The sequence below is a fragment of the Aspergillus karnatakaensis genome, assembly GCF_047715665.1.
Source record: "Aspergillus karnatakaensis strain CBS 102800 unplaced genomic scaffold BJY04scaffold_53, whole genome shotgun sequence".
Classification (NCBI taxonomy): domain Eukaryota; kingdom Fungi; phylum Ascomycota; class Eurotiomycetes; order Eurotiales; family Aspergillaceae; genus Aspergillus; species Aspergillus karnatakaensis.
The window spans coordinates 251,185-269,545 of NW_027395765.1; the positions used below are offsets into that span (position 1 = coordinate 251,185).

The window sequence follows — 18,361 nt, forward strand, 5'->3', positions numbered from 1 at the left end:
CAGTCTCCGGTAAAATCTTTGATATGTTTAAATAATACATATATGCCTGGGCTTTTTCACGCATTCCCCGGAGTAACCTCGATCAGTATGTATATAATGGTGGGAGGATTCTTCGTATAAACAACAGTCATAGACCAAGCAATCTCTATATGGCAATAAAAGTACATAGCTGATATACAAGCGGGCAGTATCCCTATAAGTACAACTACACAGGTATTTATACGACCCAACCGACCTGTTTTCCACTCACAACCGATTCCCGTTCACCTTCTCCATCGCATCCCTAAATAACTCTTTACACTTGACTCGGCTCCCCAACCTTGCGCAGAGCAAGAAGGCACCGCTGAGCTTCCGATGCAAACTGTACGTTTCCTCAGGCGGCGGCGCTAGCCTCTCCTTGATCATGACAGGGATAAAATCTCTTACGCGCTCTGTGATTGTCTGGTCCTGGAAATCGTAGACGTCGGGTGAGGTGTCCATGAATGGTTCGGCGAGTGTGAGGATAGACGAAACGTGAGCATCAATCATAGCACGGGATTCGTGACCTGTTAGGTAACCGAGGTCGATGGAGAGGGTGTGGCATGTCTGCCTATCTGCGCGGGAAGCGGCGAGGAGGGTTTGAATGTATTTATTGATAAAGTCTGAAGGGTAGGCTCTTGAAGCGCCGAAGTCGAGAAGTTCCAGACGGTTGGTGGAGGCATTATAGAGAAAGTTTGTCCAGTTGGGGTCTGTCTGCATATACCTGAACTCTGTGATTTCGCGGAGGCAGAGGCGGAGGACCTGAGTACCGATCCAGTCGCGCTGGTTTTGGGTGAAGTTCTGAATCCTCGTGACAGCGATACCATTAAGGCGTTCCATAGTAAGGACGTTCCGGCCGGAGGCTTCTGGAATGATTTCGGGAACGTGGAAAACGGGGTCGTCCTTCAGGAGGTCGCGAAAGCGATTCCCGGCCTCGGCTTCGCGGACGTAGTCGCATTCCCAGCCGAGTTCTATGCGGGCGTTGGCTATAGTCTTATCGAGGTAAAGGCCGCGGGGGAGGAGGCGTGACGCCGTGAGCAGGATGGAGAGGTTGTTAAGGTCTGAGTCGATGGAGTCTGCCACGCCGGGGTACTGAATTTTTACGGCGACCGGCTGCCCCGTGCTTTTTAGAACTGCGCCATGGACCTGGCCAATGGAGGCGGCGGCCATTGGGACCTCCTCAAAGGAGGAGAAGAGATCGCGCCAACCGGGCCCTAGGTTGTCCATCAAGACCTTATCCCGTTGATAAGCGGGCATATAGTCCGCACGATCCTGAACTCTCTGGAGAACCTGCTGTATGGGTTCAGGGAGCATTTTCGAGTCTAATTCACTTAGAGGAGGGCATTTCAATAGGGGGTTGGGACATACCCTGCAAACTCATCATTTGACCCAGCTTGAGGGCGGCTCCACGCATTTTGGAGAGCTTGGCCACAAGACGCTCCATATTCCCAGCGCTAAACATGAGCGAGCCAGCGGCATCCTCTGCGCCTCCGGTAACTCTGCGAAAGCTCTCGCCAACGGCACCGAAAGCCATTGAAGTTGCTAAGCCACCATATTGCCAGAGTCGCCCGAGACGGGAGGAGGGGACACGAGATTCGACCATCTTATAAGTGTCTTCCTCCTTTTTCAGCTCTGCTCTGATTTCCGACTCTATCTATAGGATATGTTAGCCTGAATTGCTCTTTCTAGAGCGGTGTATTACATTTGAATCGGAAGCAACTATGTCTTTACGGTTGCGCGGCTCGACGTTCTCGACGCTCTGCTTCTCAATAGGCCTCGCCGTCGCCTGATATGTTTTCCGAGGACCATATCTCAACTCCGCGGCCGCCTGCCGTGACAGCGCCGAAGCAACCTTGGGGCTGCGAAATATGTCCTTCACCATCTCTTCCGGAAGGTCCTGTTGGTCCGCCACAGGCTCAGCCCCCGACCTAATTGCCCGGGTTTTCAAAGGTGACCGATAAACATCCGCGTTGATATCAGTATCTGACCCAGCTTGTGTATCACTCGTATGCTTTGGTATCTCGACCTGAGGCTCCCCTGCCGATTCCGTAGCCGGCTCCTGTGAAGGTTGGTAGAACTCCTCTTGCTGGGGGCTGACTCCCAACCCGCCCATCGTAGCATCGCCCCCAGCGCCCGTCACCTCTGAAGGTATTTTGACTTTCTCGTAGGAGGCCGATGGCGCCGTTGCTACTGTCGTCGTCGGGTCGGCTGAAGCGGCGGCGGATGTTGGAGGCGACTGGGTTGGAGGGGTGTCATTGAAACGCTTCGCAAGGGCCGCGGCCGCTTTCGCAGAGAGGATTAAACCATCGGCCTGGTTTTTGATGCCCTTCGTGAGGGACGATGTTTTGGTGAAGACATCGAGCTGGCGCTGCCGCACCGCGAGGTGCTTCGTCGCAACGGATTTGGTGACATTCAGGAATTGGATGATGTCAAGCAGACGCTTGCCTGACATGTCGTCTCACTGTACCCGCACAAAGAAAGGAAAAGAGGGGTTAATTTAGCCAGAGTCCCGGTTACCGCACTCGCATGGTGAAATTCCGACTTTTTTTTTGTAGTAGTACAATGTACATGGATTGTGTTGTCCGATAACTGACGCGATGCTCCATTTTGCTATTCCGCATTCTGCCGGCCCTTACCGTCTGCGGATGCTACCCGGTTTTAGTCCGCGATGTTATCAATCGATTCGTTATCTCCACGATTTAAGTACTGTAAAGCCCTTCAGTCCGTCGCAATGTTTCCCAACTCAAAGTACCGTCAATGACAGTCGAACTTGATATCAAAAACCTAGAACAAGAGGTTCTGGATCTTGAGTCTCGCTTGCAGAATGCAAAGACCCGTCTAGCTGCGGCCTCTCCGCCGGACATCTCCAAGTCCTCCGGGTCCTGTTCAGGGACCGTTCTACCAGATGGTAATTCTTCCTTTTTTTTTTTTTTTTTTTTTCTTTTTAGAAAAGCCCTGGGCTGAGAAGCGCATATCCCGGTCTAGAACCATGCTTATTGCCATACCCCTTTTACTCTAGATCCCTTATCATCAGAAACCAGCCATGCCCTCCTGCTCCTGTCCGACTCCGCTCTTCCCCTCGGCTCATTCGCCTACTCTAGCGGACTGGAATCATATATAGCCCACCACAAACCCCTCCCACGCACAATATCGCAGGTTGCGTCATTTCAGCGCTTCTTACGGCTCTCACTCGCTTCAATGGGTGGCCTATCTCTTCCCTATGTTCTAGCCGGATACCGAGACCCTTCCGATCTAGAGACACTCGATAACGACCTCGACGCATCGACGCCATGCCCCGTCGCACAGCGTGCAAGTATTGCGCAGGGTCGAGCATTGCTCGGTGTGTGGGAGAGAGCGTTTCGGAGTTCATATGCATTTCGTAGAGAGGGGTCGTGGCCTCGAGACGCTCGGGCGCGAGAAGGCATCAGGGCCGTTGAGGAGTTCTCGGAGGCGCTGAAGTGCTCGTTGGATGATGAGTTAGGAGCCAAAGCGCATTTTGCCCCGCTTTGGGGTGCCGTTTGCTTGGCTATGGGGATGGATGCTCGGCAGACGGCGTATGTGTTTATGCTAAACCATGCCAAAGCGGTTCTGAGCGCGGCGGTTCGGGCATCTGTGATGGGGCCGTACCAGGCGCAGAGTGTGCTTGCTAGCAAGGACTTGCAGGACATGATCTCTGAGCGGATAGACATGGATTGGGATACTGCGATCGAAGATGCAGGGCAGGTAGTACCCCCCTTGGATCTCTGGGTAGGTCGTCACGAACTCCTCTATAGCAGAATATTCAATTCATAAGTACTGCTAGAAAGGCATAGTTAATTAAGCTTGCAGTAACCATTTGTCTCTGAAAAGCAGCATGCTTTCATGATTCTTGCTGCGTCATCATTGCTATAATCTCATACATATGCTCTTTGCTAATCCTACAACCGACACAGTCATTGCATGGTTTAGATACCCGAACACCGTAGGTATCCAAGAAAGGAGAAAGAAGAAAGACGAGAGGAAGGAAAAGTTGGAAGAAACGACACACCGACGACCAGGAAATCCGATATCAAGCAATAAAAGTATAACGCCACCCCTGGAGTACCTATCCTGCTAAACCGTAGACAAAACACCGCACCATGAACCTTTTCCGTAGAAGGGAAATCAAAGTGGTAAAACGCATGGAGGAAAATAATAAAACCAAGTATCGAGGAAAGCAAGGGAGATGAAAAGAATCGAAAGGAAGAAAGGAAACTATGATACATGAAGGTAAATGTGCAAGGATTGACCAAGGTCTCCGCGCAAAGGTCATAGTGTGATATGCATGTGGTCGTTGCTTCCAAAAGAACGGTTGCAGTTCGGGCATTTGCGAGACCGGGATGTGAGTTGCTTTTCCACGCAGTCTTTGCAAAAGACATGGCCGCAGGTTTTGATGGCGGTATCCTTGAAGTTCCTGCGGCAAACCGTGCAAAGGGCGAGAGTCTACAATGATGCAAATCAGCACTAGGTCAACAGATGATAACCCAGGTGGCAGCACTTACCCTCAGCATCTCATACTCGGACGAGGAGTTCCCGAGGCTCTTGCTCTTCCAATTCTCCAGGCTCTTCTTTGTATCAGCAAGTGTTGCTTTGAGACCCTCAACCTCAGTTTCGGCTCGACGGCATGCACTCGAGCTAGATGCCAGAGTTGAATCCTTGGATACAGATAGCGCCTTCAATTCTGTTATTTGCCCACGCAAACCTTCCATTGTGATGTTGTTTTCCGTAAGCTGCTGTTGTGATGCATGATACTTGTTGACCATGCTGTTCAACGCTTCCTTGGTCTCGCTGACCTGCTTTTCCATATTCGCAAGTAGTGACCGAGTACTTGCTTCCGATTCCTTCAGTTGAGAAACTATATCACTGCTCTTGGCGTTTTGCATTCGTAGTGTCCGGACTTCCATGTCTCGAGCTTCCTTGCTCTTCATCGCGCCAAAGTACTTCTGGTCTGCCTTCGACTTCTCCGCAGCTAGGCGTGCCATTTTCTCTTCTATGGCGCTGAATTCAGTAACCTTTTGAGATGCCAACGACGAGTACTTCTTGCACGCTGTTTGCATAGACGCTAGCTCGGTACTGAGCATTGCATATTGGCGTTCCAAATTGCTATACTTGGTGCGAAGCTCTTCAATCGAGACATCGCCTGTGTCCATCCGATCTGCCTTTTGTTGTCCGATTTCCATCCGTAACCGTTCCACCTCAGATTCAAGGGCAGAAATTCGAGCCTGGCCGGCGTCCGCAAGCTCCTGAACTTTGAGTGTTGACGTCTTCTCCTGCTCCTGCGCAGCTTTCCGCATCTGCTGATCAGCAATGAGTTCGTCGCGTAGGTTGCGTATCCGAGCCAAATCGTTTTCGGTTTTCACCAGCTGCGCTTCCTTTTCGGCAAGTACGCCCTGTGTCTCTTCATCAACTTGATTGCGATATGCCGTCCGTTCTGACCGTAGCTTCGCCGCCTCCTCACGGAGTTGCACGTTCGTTGCCTCTAAATGGTTTATCCGTTTAACGACGTCGTCGTACTGAGATCTCAATTGCTTGAATAGGTCTGTGTGTGCATAATCATCGTCCGTAAGTTTTGTCTTCTAGAAACGAAGAGTTAGTATTGCATGAACATCCTTCCGCAAAGCGTAATCCGCCTACCTTAATAGATATATTTGTGATTTGAGCAAGCAAACTGGCATTTTCCGTTTCCAGTTTCTGCAACTGTTCTTTCTGCTTCTCTGATACCGCTGCTAATCTGTTATGTGATTCATCTGCGTCTGGTGTTCGTTCACCAGTTGGTGTAGCACCATTTGTAGCTGGCAGCTCCTCACGATTTCCAGTTGCAACGTCACCACTTGGCCGCTGAGCACCGAGTATAAATTGTTTCTCTAACTTGGCGACAGTCAAGCTCCGCGCACGATCGAGCTTCTTTTCAGCAACCATGTATCGTAAGGAAGCTTCTTCTAAGCTTTCTTCCAATTGCTGCTTGTCAGACAATGCTTTACTGAGCTCGGCAAGCGTGGCCTTCTCTTCGGCCAACTTTCGCGCAAGTTGCGATTGCAGATCGGTGACCTCGGGAGGATTTATGGGAGACTTGGCGACAAGGCGAGATATGATATCCCGTATGTCATCAGAGCGGGACTTCAAATGTTTTTCAAAATTATTGACATCATCGAATAGCAGCGAGCTCTCAAACGAGGGGCGGTCTGTGGAAATATTAGTGGTTCTGTAGGGTGTAAAGGCAAGTCGGCGCACCCACCCTTGCTATCCCCATCGGAAGGACCAAATAGGACTTTAACCTCATCAACCAGCTATAAAACTTTGTCAGTTGTTTGCCGGTGATGAGCATATATTGCGCGCATTATCTGAACTTACTTGATTATACCATGCATCGATTATGCGAAGATGATCGTTATAATGAACAGTGGCCTTTGAGGTTTCCTTGAGTTTCGCTTCCAGGGATAGCTTGTCCCGCTTGTATTCCTGCATTTGACGCCAGATCGCGTCCTTTTGAAATCGCTTCAGAGAAAGAAAAAATCTCAAGTCAGTGGACTATCCAACGTGAAATCTCGTGCGACCCCTGCGATACATCGGCCCCCACATGAGGGACAGTGACTTACCTCGAGATCATCCTTCCAGGGCATATCAGCATCTGGATGAGGCTTATTACCACCGTTGACCGAGGTGGCCTGTCTCTTCAACGGTGGTGCCGAATCATTGTTGTCATGAGTGGCAGCTCTCTTCCGGTCTTCCATTTTGACAAAACCGGACTCGGGAGGTGCGACGGGGGATGCTTCGGCGGCCGGCATCAGTGGCTACTGTAGTCATATGGAGGAGATAGAGCCGTGACCACTGAGCAGCGACTGGCCGGTAGCAGAGACCGCAACAAAATCCGACCGTGGCAAGTTTAGTCGAGGAGGGAAGCGAGGGACGTTCGTTGAGAAAGAAGTGGTTGAGATAAGCAAGACTTAACGAAGCCAGGAGGATTTTCGGATTGAACGTTAGCCCCCCACGTGACACACCACCCACTTTCCCCGGAAGTTCATCTCCTCTCTATCTGCAGGTGAGAGTTAGAACAATTTCAACGGTGAGATTGGCCTCAGTGATGGTCTCCCGCTAAAGAATGAAGTCGTTCTCGAGTTCCGCCATCAGTATGTCTACTGTAATTACAGTCGCTAGATGCCGCTGACTGTCTCTAGATAAGTCGGGCAAGAAGTTTGCCCCCAAGGCGCCCGTCCGACGCACCGCTCCAACTGCACCGGCCCCTCCTCGAGCGCCTTCTAGGCGCGCCAGTGTCGCTTCCCAGACATCGGCCTCTCATCCACCTCCGACTGCAAGCGAGACAGCGACTTTGCAACCCTCTGCTTCTACTTCCACTTTCGAAGAACCACCTCCCGCATTTGAACCACCAGTCACTGCACCGTCGGTTGCCGCACCAACTGTTGAACATGCGTTCAACCAGCCCGCAACCGCCATTCCGGTCCCTCAACCTAAAAGAAAGCCTTCCTTTGCTGTACCGGTTCCCCAGTCTACCAAGGATGTTTCGCAAACTTCTGTACCCAGCACTCCGGTGACCGCTAGACTCGTAGCGCAGGTATCAGATCATCAACTCGAGGCCGGAGACAATGCTGAGACGAACCTGGATACTGTCGCGATTGAAGAAACGCCCGTGCCTCTCGCTGTACCAGTGCTTGAAGATGAAGTTGCGGCGGACACTCGATTGACGAAGCGCCCAAGAACTACGGTAGAAGCGGTTCCAGTGACTGGGTTAGATAGTGTATTGGATGAGGCATTCCAACTTGCGACCCTTCCAAACACACAGACACCTGCTCTCAGAGAGCGCACCGCAAGTCACGACGAAACTGAAATGACGAGCACGGACCAACGAAGTGGAAGCACGGCCAAGACGAGCAAACGGAGGGCGAGTAGGTCTACGAGTAACGACACTGGCAAGGTAAAGAAAGAGCGAAAGCGCCGAACCCGCAAGCGCGAGCCCACCCCGGAGGGCGCCGAACAAATTGAAATCCGACCATCTGTCGTCAAGATGTCAGATCTTTGCAAAGATATGCGCACTGGTAAAAGATCCAAGCGTGAAACAGAACTCCGCGCCCATGAGTTAGCGGAGGCAGAGCGCAAAAGAGCACTGCACGAGGAGGGCCAAGAAGACGAAACTGTGGTCAAGCAGATACCAACCGACGCAACTCCCGATGGGGGAGAAAATGGGGACAAAGCTAACAAAACGCCCCAGGCTGGCCCGGTCATGCGGATTGTAAATGGAGAGATTGTGCTGGATGCCGCTTCACTACAGGTTGATCGACACGCAGACGCCGAGAAGAACGGGGATGACTTGGAAGATGTTGTTGAGAATTCGCTTACCCGCAAGATCAATCAATCTACCTATGGCAAGCGGTCCAAAACTGAGTCCTGGGACGAGGAGATGACGGATCTGTTTTATCGCGGTCTACGTATGTTCGGAACGGACTTCATGGTCATTAGCAAGATGTTTCCAGGGCGGTCCAGGCGCCAGATTAAGTTGAAATTTAATAACGAAGAACGCCGCGACCCGCAAAGGATCAAGGAAACGCTTCTAGGACCGAGAGAGTCTATTGATATCAACACTTATTCCGAGATGACCAATACTGTGTATGACGATCCTCGAATAATACAGCAAGAGCTGGATGAGGAGAAGAGGCTCATTAAAGAACAACACGAGAAGGACAAGAAAGCTCAAGAGGATCAGCTTCGCAATCCGGACGGCTTGGCAGGAAATGGCGCTTCGGGGCCTGATAAGGCGGTTGTCAAAGGGAAGCGCAATAATAAGAAGACCGCGCGGGATATAGGAGGTGGAACTGAAGAAATTCTGGGTTCAATAGATGATTGACTATGACTGGGGCGGCGAACTGGCTTTCTAGGGCGACTTTATCTTATAGACGGGGCGGTAAGGTGTTACATGGCGTTTTCTGGTTGGCAAGGTGCCGAATTATACTCTTCATGCATGAGGTGGCTCTGGTTAGGTAGCGGAGTTTGACTTGCGACTGCTGTCAGTTGGTGCCTAAAATTTCAATTGAGATGGGTTCAGTGCGAGCTGAACATACATTTCAGTAGTACAGTACAAATTGGGAGCTCACGGAATATGTTTGTTATCTTCGACTTGTAGAACCGAATCCAGTGCTTGTAGAAGGGGACGAAAACCGGGCAGATGATGAAGAGCTCCCTTCGCTGGATCCATACTCGCGCCTGCGGCCCCTTGAGAACATGGAATCGTTGCGCTCGCTTCTCCTTCCAAGGCCATACCCTAGTCCGCTGCCAGCCAAGGCTCCTGTCCAGAACCCCGGTCTCCAGCCTTGATCAGGCACAGAAGAGCTGTAGGAATGACTGCTGTATGGCGGAGGAGGCCCGCCGGGGTACGGTCCACCACCACCTCCGTCACCACCACCACCCCAGCCCCAGCGACCGCCAGGTTGTTGCGGGTTTCTGGGTACGCCAAACCAATCTCTCAACATCGACCATATGATCAGCAGGAAGACGCCGATGAAGATGCCCCAGAAAATCAGGTTTCCCAGGAATGTCCCCATGTCCTGAGACTGCTTGAACAACTTCCGTGGCTTCTGACTGCGCCGCCAGTTATCTCCAACAAATGACCCCTGCCCGAATTTCTTCTCTCCCAACTCCGTCAGAAGAATTCTGTATTCTACCCCGCAGCTTCCCTTCAAAACCCACGGGTCATCTGAATTGCGATACCCCTCGCATACCACGTCCGTTGAACCGAGCTTGAACTCGCCGGGGAGGGAAGCGGTGCATGTCCATTGAACATCTTCTTCATCGTAGCCGAAGCCTTCGTTCGTACATCGCATGGACTCTATCTCGTACATGTTGCATAGCTCTGAGGGGCCGACGCATTTGAGTTGCGGGACGGGCGATACGCGGCGGGAGGTGGTCTGTCGGCCGCCACGCAGCGTGAGGGAGTGGACTTGGGAGAGGAGAATGGCATTTTGGCCCGGCGGCTTCTGCTGTGAGTGGCTAGCGGAGAGCGATAGACACGGGAGGGTGAAAAGAGGCAACAGGAGCTGCAGAAGTGTTGTTGGACGCATTGCTGGAGGTTTGTATAAATTCCAGGAACAGAATGAGGGGTGAAAGAGATATTCGTATAGCTGCAGATGAGTAATTCGCTGCCTAACACAATAGGTTTCCAAGGCTCAGCTTGTTGTCATCGTTAAGAGGATGAGCCGGTTCAGAATCTTGAGTGTGAGGATTGACTCGAGGCTTAGTTAGAGGAGACGTCACTTACCGACCTCGAACCTCCGCTTAACCTCCGCTTTAGCGTGCTTTCCGCAACTTCCAGTCTTCAATTCTTCACTCTTCATTCTCCCACTTTATCTTGATCTACTATTTTGCTTGGACTTGAGGAGGAGCTATGGGCAGACGCTGATCTCTAACAGCTGACGATGGCTTTTCAGCAAAGTATGCTATATCTGCAAGTGATTTGTTTTGCCCGCACTGACGACGAACCGTTAGATGAAGTCACGCCTGTACCGGCCCAATCCTCGTATGTGGGTTCCTCCTCGTTGCTTCGATCACTACTGAATCTAGAGTAGTTTATCTTTCACGCAAGGCTTCCTCCTCGGCCAGCTCTCGGTCGTATTGTTGATTGGCGCCTTCATTAAGTTCTTTATTTTCGGCGAAGCACCACCTCCGCCATCCCGCGGCCTTCGAGCCTCAACCCATCGTCGTTCCAACTCGATATTTTCCCAAGATGCCCCTCCGAGATCCCTGAGGGAGAAGCCCTCCACATCCAACGTCCTTCGACCTGTACCCTCCTCTGCGACCAACACGCGATCTATCCTACGGAAAACATACTATAGTGCGATTCCTCCGAACCCATCTTCTTCGAGACATGGCAGGCACCGAATCCATCATTCTTCACATCAACCCGAGTCTTTGGACTGGTTTAATGTCTTGATCGCACAGACTATCGCACAATACAGACAAACGGCCTATTCCTTGAAGGACTCCCCAACTTCCTCCATTCTCCACTCGCTCAATGCAGCTCTGAACAACCCAGAAAAGAAGCCATCCTTCATTGATAAGATTACGGTCACAGACATATCACTCGGAGAGGAGTTTCCGATTTTCAGCAACTGCCGTATTATTGCTGTCGATGACCCTATGTCCGATGGTGGGAGGCTTCAGGCGTTGATGGATCTTGACATGAGCGACGACAACCTCTCCATTGCTGTTGAAACATCGCTTGTACTCAACTATCCAAAGCCGTGCTCTGCCATTCTACCCGTTGCTTTATCCGTATCTGTTGTGCGGTTTTCTGGGACACTTTGCATCTCGCTTGTCCCCGCATCTACCCCCCCACTTCACACCCCATCTCCTATGGCGTCACCCCCAACAGCAGGAATGCAAGGACAGGATTCACAAGCAACCGCCGCACAGGGCGATGGTATTCCACCGAAATCATCGCCGAAGAGCAACGTTGCATTTTCATTTTTACCCGATTACCGTTTGGACCTATCAGTGCGGTCCCTGATTGGCTCACGCAGCAGACTACAGGATGTGCCCAAAGTTGCACAGTTGATTGAAGCGCGAGTCCACGCCTGGTTCGAAGAGCGAGTCGTCGAGCCCCGAGTGCAAGTGGTAGGACTACCGGATTTGTGGCCGCGCATGGGCCGAACTGGTGTGCGGACAGGCGACGACTCTGAAACTGGCTCGAATGCGGCATCCCGATCAGCAATGTCTGTCGATTTAGGTGGCCCACTGCGTGGTGATGACGGCGATCGCGAATCCGAAGCGCTCCGCTTTCGGGGCCTAGGTCCGCGGCCAACATTACCTTTTGATGCCGTTTCCCGGACATCCAGCTACCAGGTTGAAACTGGTGGTGCTCGCAGTCCGAGTTTGACGCGAGAGCGGAGCTTGGGTGATGACTTTCATATGCCTGGCTCTATGCCTGATGTTCCGGGGCCTAATTGACACAACGAACATGTATCATGCGGCGAATAAAAGATACTACAAGGAAAATAATGATACAATAGATCCAAATTCATTACCGTGTCATTATGTACATTTTTCAAGCGAGATCATTTGTCAGACCAACTGGGCAGCTCAAGCAACCACCACCGAGCAAACCACAACGAGCCACTTAGTTCGCAGCAATCGTAGAAGCGCTAAGGCCCTCGAGGTAGGTCTTGCGATGCTCGTTGCCGTCAAGCTCAGGCCCGCGGTTTAGAGGCGTCCACTTAGGCTCCTCCTGGAAGAGGCGCATCGCCTTGATATACTACACAACATGTTAGCACTAGCCACCCCGAAGAAAACCAAGAAACTCACATTCTTGTCATCGGTGGTGAACCGATGGTAAATGCCCGCAGGAAGAATGATCAAATCATCCTTCTGCAGATGAATGCGCACCCACTCATCCTCCTGTCCCCTGACATCAAAGTATCCCTCTCCATCACGAATGTACCGAATCTCCTCGTCCTCATGGAGGTGCTCCGCGAAAAAAGACTTCACCTTGGTCTCGTAGGCCTCGCCCATAGTCGCGGGCGCGACGACAATCTCATCGCGGTTCTTGTAGCCACGCTCTTTGGCGAGGGTGTCGACGTCGGACAGTTCGGGGAGGTGGTGGTAGATGACGCCCAGGGAGGCGAGGTAGGATTCTGTGACGAGGCGGCCGGAGTCGTGGGGTTCGCGCTGGTCGCCCTACATATCAGATCGAGGTTAGTATAAGGTTGATTTTGCGTTTGCTTGGTGCAGTTGCGGAGGACGTACCGGCTTGTTGTCGTACCAGTAAGCCTTCATTATGAGATGGTAGATAATAGGTCTGAGAGTGAACAAGTGATTAAGATAGAGTACTGAGATAGAAATCAACCGCTGGGGACAGAAAGTCGCAAGATGGCATCAGCGCACCTTTAAAAGCAGAAACCGCAGACGGAGGGGTGAATAATGCCGCCCCGCAATTGGTTGACGATGGCGCAGTATTCGGCGGAACTGTTGGACTAGCGGGCAGCGGCTTGTCGATGATTGTCAAACTTGGAACAAGCTGAATCTTCTACACGGAGGTCCGAGTGCATGAAGCCAATTCACGAGATCCTCCTACATCTGTTACTTATCACCGTGGGGATGCTCTTCAGCAATTCGGAGTATGTAGACGTTGTAGAGTCATGCTTAACTCCGAAGGAGATAAGGCTGGGTGGATAAGCATCTCACCGCCTTGGCACAAACACACGTGACGGCGACATTTATTGAGATGAAATCTTAAGAGGGTTCTAGACCTGAAACTCTGGAGTTGTCAACCATCGACCTGTGTCATCATGGCATTTAGGGCACGGTCAGGCGCGCTGCTCCGATGGGATAATGGCTTTCGGTCTCGGATCATAGGTAACCTCCGTGGTTTGGCCACTGTTTTCGAGTCTGCACGGTATGAACACACCCCCCGGGTTGCTGACCGAACCACAAATCGCTGATTACCTATTGTATAGACCCTACGATGTAGTCGTCATAGGAGGTGGCCATGCGGGATCGGAAGCATGTGCTGCTGCGGCTCGCTCAGGCGCTCGCACTGCGCTAATTACGCCGTCGCTCTCGAACATCGGAGTCTGCTCGTGCAACCCAAGCTTCGGAGGAATTGGAAAGGGCACAATGATCCGGGAGGTGGATGCCATGGATGGAGTTGCGGGGCGTATCATTGACAAGGCAGGAATCATGTTTCGAACCCTCAACCTCTCGAAAGGTCCAGCTGTTTGGGGGCCTCGCGCGCAGATCGACCGAGACTTGTATAAGAATTATATGCGCGAAGAATTGCTCTCGACAGAGGGGTTGGATATCGTTGAGGGCAAAGTTGCGGATATCGTGATCTCGAAGGAGGACTTGGGAACTGGTCCTGCGGCACCAGCTGGCAAAATTGTTGGAGTCCGACTAGAGACGGGCGAAGTCATCCCGACGAGCCGAGTCGTTATAACGACGGGTACTTTCTTGGGAGGAGAAATACACATTGGGCTTAAAGTGTTTCCCTCTGGTCGGATAGGTGAAGCTGCGACCTTTGGGCTGAGCAAGTCGCTTCGGGAGGCAGGCTTCCAACTCGGTCGGTTGAAGACAGGTACTCCGCCTCGGTTGGATAAGAAGACGATTGACTTTGAAGCGCTGGAGATACAAAAAGGTGATTCGCCCCCGAGGCCATTCTCCTACCTAAATGATAGGGTTCAAGTGGACGATGAAGCCCAGCTCACCTGCTGGTTGACCCACACCAACAACGACTCTCATGATATTGTCCGAGACAACTTGGACAAATCTGTGCATATCCGCGAAACCGTCAAGGGTCCGAGATATTGCCCCTCTCTGGAGTCCAAGGTCATTCGCTTCAAGGAAAAGACTCAGCACCTAATCTGGCTAGAACCCGAGGGCTTTGCGCCAAACGAGGTTATTTACCCGAACGGTATCTCCATGACCATTCCTGAGGAAGCCCAATTCGCTTTGTTGCGGACAGTGCGTGGCCTTGAGAATGTGCACATGCTTCAACCCGGTTACGGCGTAGAATATGACTATATCGACCCCCGCAATCTATGGCCAACACTTGAAACAAAACTAATCAGCGGGCTCTATCTCGCCGGACAAATCAACGGAACAACAGGATACGAAGAAGCAGCCGGGCAAGGTATTATCGCCGGCGCCAATGCCGGCTTGTCTGCCCAAGGCCGAAAGCCTCTGACCCTCACGCGCTCTGACGGTTTCATTGGGATCATGATTGACGACCTCATCACCAAGGGCGTCTCGGAACCCTACCGCATGTTTACCACACGCAGCGAGTTTCGCATGACAACAAGGGCCGACAACGCCGACTTACGCCTAACACGCATGGCGCGCGAAGCCGGGTTTGTAAAAGATAAGAGATGGGACTCCTTTACAGACACAGAAGGCCAAATCAACGAACTCCAAACCCTCCTCTCTAACACCAAGCTTACGGCCACCGCCTGGAGCCGCAAGGGCGTGAGCGTTCGCCTCGACGGTACCTACAGGTCTGGCCTCGACGTCCTCGCTCTTGACCATGTCGATCTTGACAGCATAATTCCGCATCTGGACTCCCCGTCAGGAAAAACCTACACAGTCTCATCCTTCGACCCGGAAATCCGCAGGCGCATCGGTATTGAGGGCCTCTATGCGCCTTACGTGGCGCGACAGGAGAAAAACGCTCTGAAATACCGCCAAGAAGATAACATTCTCTTGCCGACTAATCTCGACTACTCCTTAATCCAAGGCATCAGCACAGAGGAACGACAGGCGCTGGAGCGAGTAAGACCCGCCAACGTCGGTATGGCCCGGCGCATTGAGGGCGTTACGCCAGAGGGAACTCTGCGACTGCTCTTTCATCTTCGAAAGGCTGGACGACCCCAAAGAAAGATTTTCACCGAGGCGGAGAATCTAGAGAAGACGCCGGATGATATCACGGCGTGATGTGTTCGACGGACCATCCAACGCGGAGTGTACGATATAATTCCGGTCCGCATCAACCCTAACTTTCATTTTGGATATAGCGGCAAGGCGCAATGGCATTGGCAATGGAAACGGCAACTGGACTGGGTGGAGTTCTACTGTACTATAGCATTTACACTTCGCTTCTACATACTTATGCATCTTATGTTATGTTATATACATGTACATCTTCCTTCTGCAGGATATAATAGCTCCACTTACCGCCGCCTTAGCATTGATCTAAGGTACATACATCTCACATCTCAATCTCACATCCCTCTCCATATCCCCTCGCACTAACACCCCCATCTACATACAGTCTACCCTTCATCTACCTGCCCTCGCACGCCAAAGAACCTCAACACAAAGACCACACCCACAACCACAACCACATCACCAAAGCATCACATCACCATATCACCAGCACGCGCCACCCTGCCGAAGCGCCATTCTCAACTCAGAATGCCAACAGCCCAACGCGCGCCGCCGGAAACCTGTTCCCTAAGTGATAACAAATAAACCGGGAAAGAGGAGTTACACAACCTTGTTGAGGCAAACTCTCGCGGATGGAGATGACGCGTGGGCGTTTTTGGGCTTCTTTTTTAGATTTCGCCACCATGCACGGGCTTCGGTTTGGTGGGTGGTGCGGAAGGGACTATACATATACAGTTGCACATTTTTGTATGCTATGGGGCTTAATGGGAATGGTCGTTGACCCGGGCCCCATTGGAGATACGGTTCAGGATGAGAATCTTGAGAGCTGAGAGCTGCTGCTGATGATGATGATTAGAGGATGTTTCAGCCATGTTTTGTCTAGGTTTATGGAGGCATGAGGCAATTCTTGAGGATGTCTAAGCTGTAGCTCTTCTCGACTACCTAGCACCATAATCCTCAAGTGCACGTTTACGTCCACATTAGCGATTGGAATTGTTATGCGATATTGGTATGCCCGGCAAGGCCGAGTGAAACACCAGTTTCTCGATTGCACAATCACAGGGAAGGATCGATTGTATGACTCAACTTTATCGATATCAGACAGCATTGGCTGAATAATGAAGCAGAAGGTGCTATCCTGTCCTGTCGGATAGACTTGCACCCATGCAAGGGATCATTTACCTCGTAGTACGGAGCACTCTGAAGTTGTTCGTGCGACGGCAAAAAGATCTAGAAACGCATATCACATGGGATCAAAGCGAATGAGATGCAGAGCATTTCTTCATTGGCAGGAATGGGATCATTTTTTACCTCTCTGCGTAACCGTAAGACGGTTCTCATTGCAACGTATATTCCGTCAGACTGGATTCGATAGAAGAGGAATTGATTGAAGGCAGGTGATGGGCGTGGGATCGGCATCGTATTATTAACAGGTCTATAGAACATGAGTAATCCGCAGAAAAAAGAGATCACGAGACATGATTGGGTCCCTCCTCGGTCTATATGGGGTTTATACGGCAGCCAAGCGGGCTCTGAGTTCAGCGGTCAATAATCGACCACATGGCTGAATGTCCTTATTATTGGGAGTCTCATCACCGATTGTTGAAAAAAAATTGTGGTTAATCTAATTGACTTTTGCAGGAGATCCTGCAATCTGGATCGACGGCGGTAGCTTATCCTGTCTTCACCTCGACCCAAGCAAGGACGAACAGAGTCGGACAGGCGGAGTCCTCGATATTCTAGAAGTTGCGAGAGATGGTCAGACGAATAGAGAGGCCTGCAAGCACCACCGCGCCTGCAGGATTGTTACTATTCACATGGAAACCGCTGGCGAACCCCAACGGTGTTACATACGGCGCAGCAGCCCTGCGCGCGCCGGAGGAACGGGAAGAAGGAAAAGAATGTGTCATGTTCGACCCTCGCATTAGTAGTTCTGCTGTTGAGACGACTGACAGCTCGGGTGTGGGATGGGAACCGGTAATGCTTTGGGGGTTGCCTCACGGATTGTCATTTTCACGATTATTACCTGGGAGTGCGAGGAAGACAGAGGGATTGTCATGGGTTCGAGAGGTCTCGGGATCCGTGCTCAGCACTAGTATAGACGCAGGTTAGCTTCGACTGGGAGGAAGGGGATCTTTTGGCCCCCCCGCATCAATGCTTAGCCTACTGCAGTAGTCTGCAGTGCTGGAGAAGAGTTGACAGGCTCGACGCTTGTCGAGAGCGAGCTCGGAGTGGCACTCTCAACTGATGATGGCGGGATCACCGGAGGACAGTCTTGTCAGATTGTCAGGGATATTCCAGTGAGTCGTCCAGTCCGAATGCTGATCGTCCAACGACGAAGGAACCGAACATGTGCCACGGCACAGTAAGTGCAGTGTGATGCGGGAATGCTGGCCACCATTATTATGATTTTGATTATGCCAGCAGGTTCACCTGCCAAGTAGCCACCTTTTGAAGACACCGAAGAGCTGCTATTCTCTTCCTAAACCCAATGAGAACCTGCCGATGCATGATTTATGGCTCTAAGCCAATCAGCCCAAATTCTTTCTCTTGATGCATGACCCAGTAGTCGGTCGTTCCTAAAACCTGAGTCGATCTGTCTATCAAGGGCATTTTGTTGTTCACCTCCAGGCCTCCCAATGCTCATTCCTCCACGGGCATTACGATTTTTCTGCCGAGGAACATTTCTTGGGATGCCTCTTCCCTGAACTCCTCTTACTCAAAAGAGCCACGTGCATCTGGGGGAATACCTAGAGAGGGGAGCTGTAAAATTCCTGTGCCCTGCATGAGATGACTTGAACATATTTCAGCTCCAGCTGTTGTTTTTCTTTTCTTTTCTTTTCTTTTCTTTTCTTTTCTTTTCTTTTCTTGTCCTTTTTTTTGGCCTGATCCCGGCGTCTCATCCCCGTTTCCGTCTCATCATGGATCGTCTTCCCAACCGCCCCCC

At 51.4% G+C, this 18,361-nt stretch overlaps 9 protein-coding genes across 9 annotated transcripts; 5 read left to right on the forward strand and 4 right to left on the reverse strand.

The window, feature by feature from the left end:
* Window positions 1–4: 4 nt before the first annotated feature.
* On the reverse strand, window positions 5–2,586 carry BJY04DRAFT_197774 (protein kinase COQ8). The gene is made up of 3 exons (XM_073712514.1): window positions 1,721–2,586; window positions 1,387–1,672; window positions 5–1,340 (listed from the first exon to the last, which is right to left on the reverse strand). Exons 1-3 carry the CDS (start codon window positions 2,468–2,470, stop codon window positions 247–249), a joined length of 2,130 nt encoding a protein of 709 aa, XP_073567532.1. The 5' UTR covers window positions 2,471–2,586; the 3' UTR covers window positions 5–246.
* On the forward strand, window positions 2,561–3,858 carry BJY04DRAFT_197777 (urease accessory protein UreF). Its single transcript, XM_073712515.1, has 2 exons — window positions 2,561–2,926; window positions 3,038–3,858. Exons 1-2 carry the CDS (start codon window positions 2,776–2,778, stop codon window positions 3,808–3,810), a joined length of 924 nt encoding a protein of 307 aa, XP_073567533.1. The 5' UTR covers window positions 2,561–2,775; the 3' UTR covers window positions 3,811–3,858.
* A 199-nt stretch (window positions 3,859–4,057) lies between these two features.
* Window positions 4,058–6,956, reverse strand: BJY04DRAFT_125854 (E3 ubiquitin-protein ligase BRE1). The gene is made up of 5 exons (XM_073708403.1): window positions 6,388–6,956; window positions 6,272–6,323; window positions 5,671–6,218; window positions 4,539–5,612; window positions 4,058–4,479 (listed from the first exon to the last, which is right to left on the reverse strand). The coding sequence occupies exons 1-5, from the start codon at window positions 6,499–6,501 to the stop codon at window positions 4,306–4,308; spliced, it is 1,962 nt and encodes a 653-aa protein (XP_073567534.1). The 5' UTR covers window positions 6,502–6,956; the 3' UTR covers window positions 4,058–4,305.
* Window position 6,957: 1 nt separating this feature from the next.
* On the forward strand, window positions 6,958–9,048 carry BJY04DRAFT_125927 (transcription factor TFIIIB subunit BDP1). The gene is made up of 2 exons (XM_073708404.1): window positions 6,958–7,163; window positions 7,212–9,048. The coding sequence occupies exons 1-2, from the start codon at window positions 7,136–7,138 to the stop codon at window positions 8,891–8,893; spliced, it is 1,710 nt and encodes a 569-aa protein (XP_073567535.1). The 5' UTR covers window positions 6,958–7,135; the 3' UTR covers window positions 8,894–9,048.
* A 41-nt stretch (window positions 9,049–9,089) lies between these two features.
* Window positions 9,090–10,262, reverse strand: BJY04DRAFT_197781 (DUF1183 domain protein). Its single transcript, XM_073712516.1, has one exon. It carries the CDS (start codon window positions 10,101–10,103, stop codon window positions 9,153–9,155), a length of 951 nt encoding a protein of 316 aa, XP_073567536.1. The 5' UTR covers window positions 10,104–10,262; the 3' UTR covers window positions 9,090–9,152.
* A 106-nt stretch (window positions 10,263–10,368) lies between these two features.
* On the forward strand, window positions 10,369–12,038 carry mmm1 (ERMES complex subunit MMM1). The gene is made up of 3 exons (XM_073712517.1): window positions 10,369–10,473; window positions 10,528–10,558; window positions 10,608–12,038. Exons 1-3 carry the CDS (start codon window positions 10,458–10,460, stop codon window positions 11,986–11,988), a joined length of 1,428 nt encoding a protein of 475 aa, XP_073567537.1. The 5' UTR covers window positions 10,369–10,457; the 3' UTR covers window positions 11,989–12,038.
* BJY04DRAFT_197784 (acireductone dioxygenase (Ni2+-requiring)) lies at window positions 12,039–12,928 on the reverse strand. Its single transcript, XM_073712518.1, has 3 exons — window positions 12,784–12,928; window positions 12,343–12,714; window positions 12,039–12,292 (listed from the first exon to the last, which is right to left on the reverse strand). The coding sequence occupies exons 1-3, from the start codon at window positions 12,811–12,813 to the stop codon at window positions 12,158–12,160; spliced, it is 537 nt and encodes a 178-aa protein (XP_073567538.1). The 5' UTR covers window positions 12,814–12,928; the 3' UTR covers window positions 12,039–12,157.
* Window positions 12,929–13,319: 391 nt separating this feature from the next.
* Window positions 13,320–15,644, forward strand: BJY04DRAFT_197785 (tRNA modification protein MTO1). Its single transcript, XM_073712519.1, has 2 exons — window positions 13,320–13,432; window positions 13,494–15,644. Exons 1-2 carry the CDS (start codon window positions 13,326–13,328, stop codon window positions 15,460–15,462), a joined length of 2,076 nt encoding a protein of 691 aa, XP_073567539.1. The 5' UTR covers window positions 13,320–13,325; the 3' UTR covers window positions 15,463–15,644.
* A 663-nt stretch (window positions 15,645–16,307) lies between these two features.
* On the forward strand, window positions 16,308–18,182 carry BJY04DRAFT_197786 (uncharacterized protein). The gene has a single exon (XM_073712520.1). It carries the CDS (start codon window positions 17,170–17,172, stop codon window positions 17,524–17,526), a length of 357 nt encoding a protein of 118 aa, XP_073567540.1. The 5' UTR covers window positions 16,308–17,169; the 3' UTR covers window positions 17,527–18,182.
* Window positions 18,183–18,361: the final 179 nt, after the last annotated feature.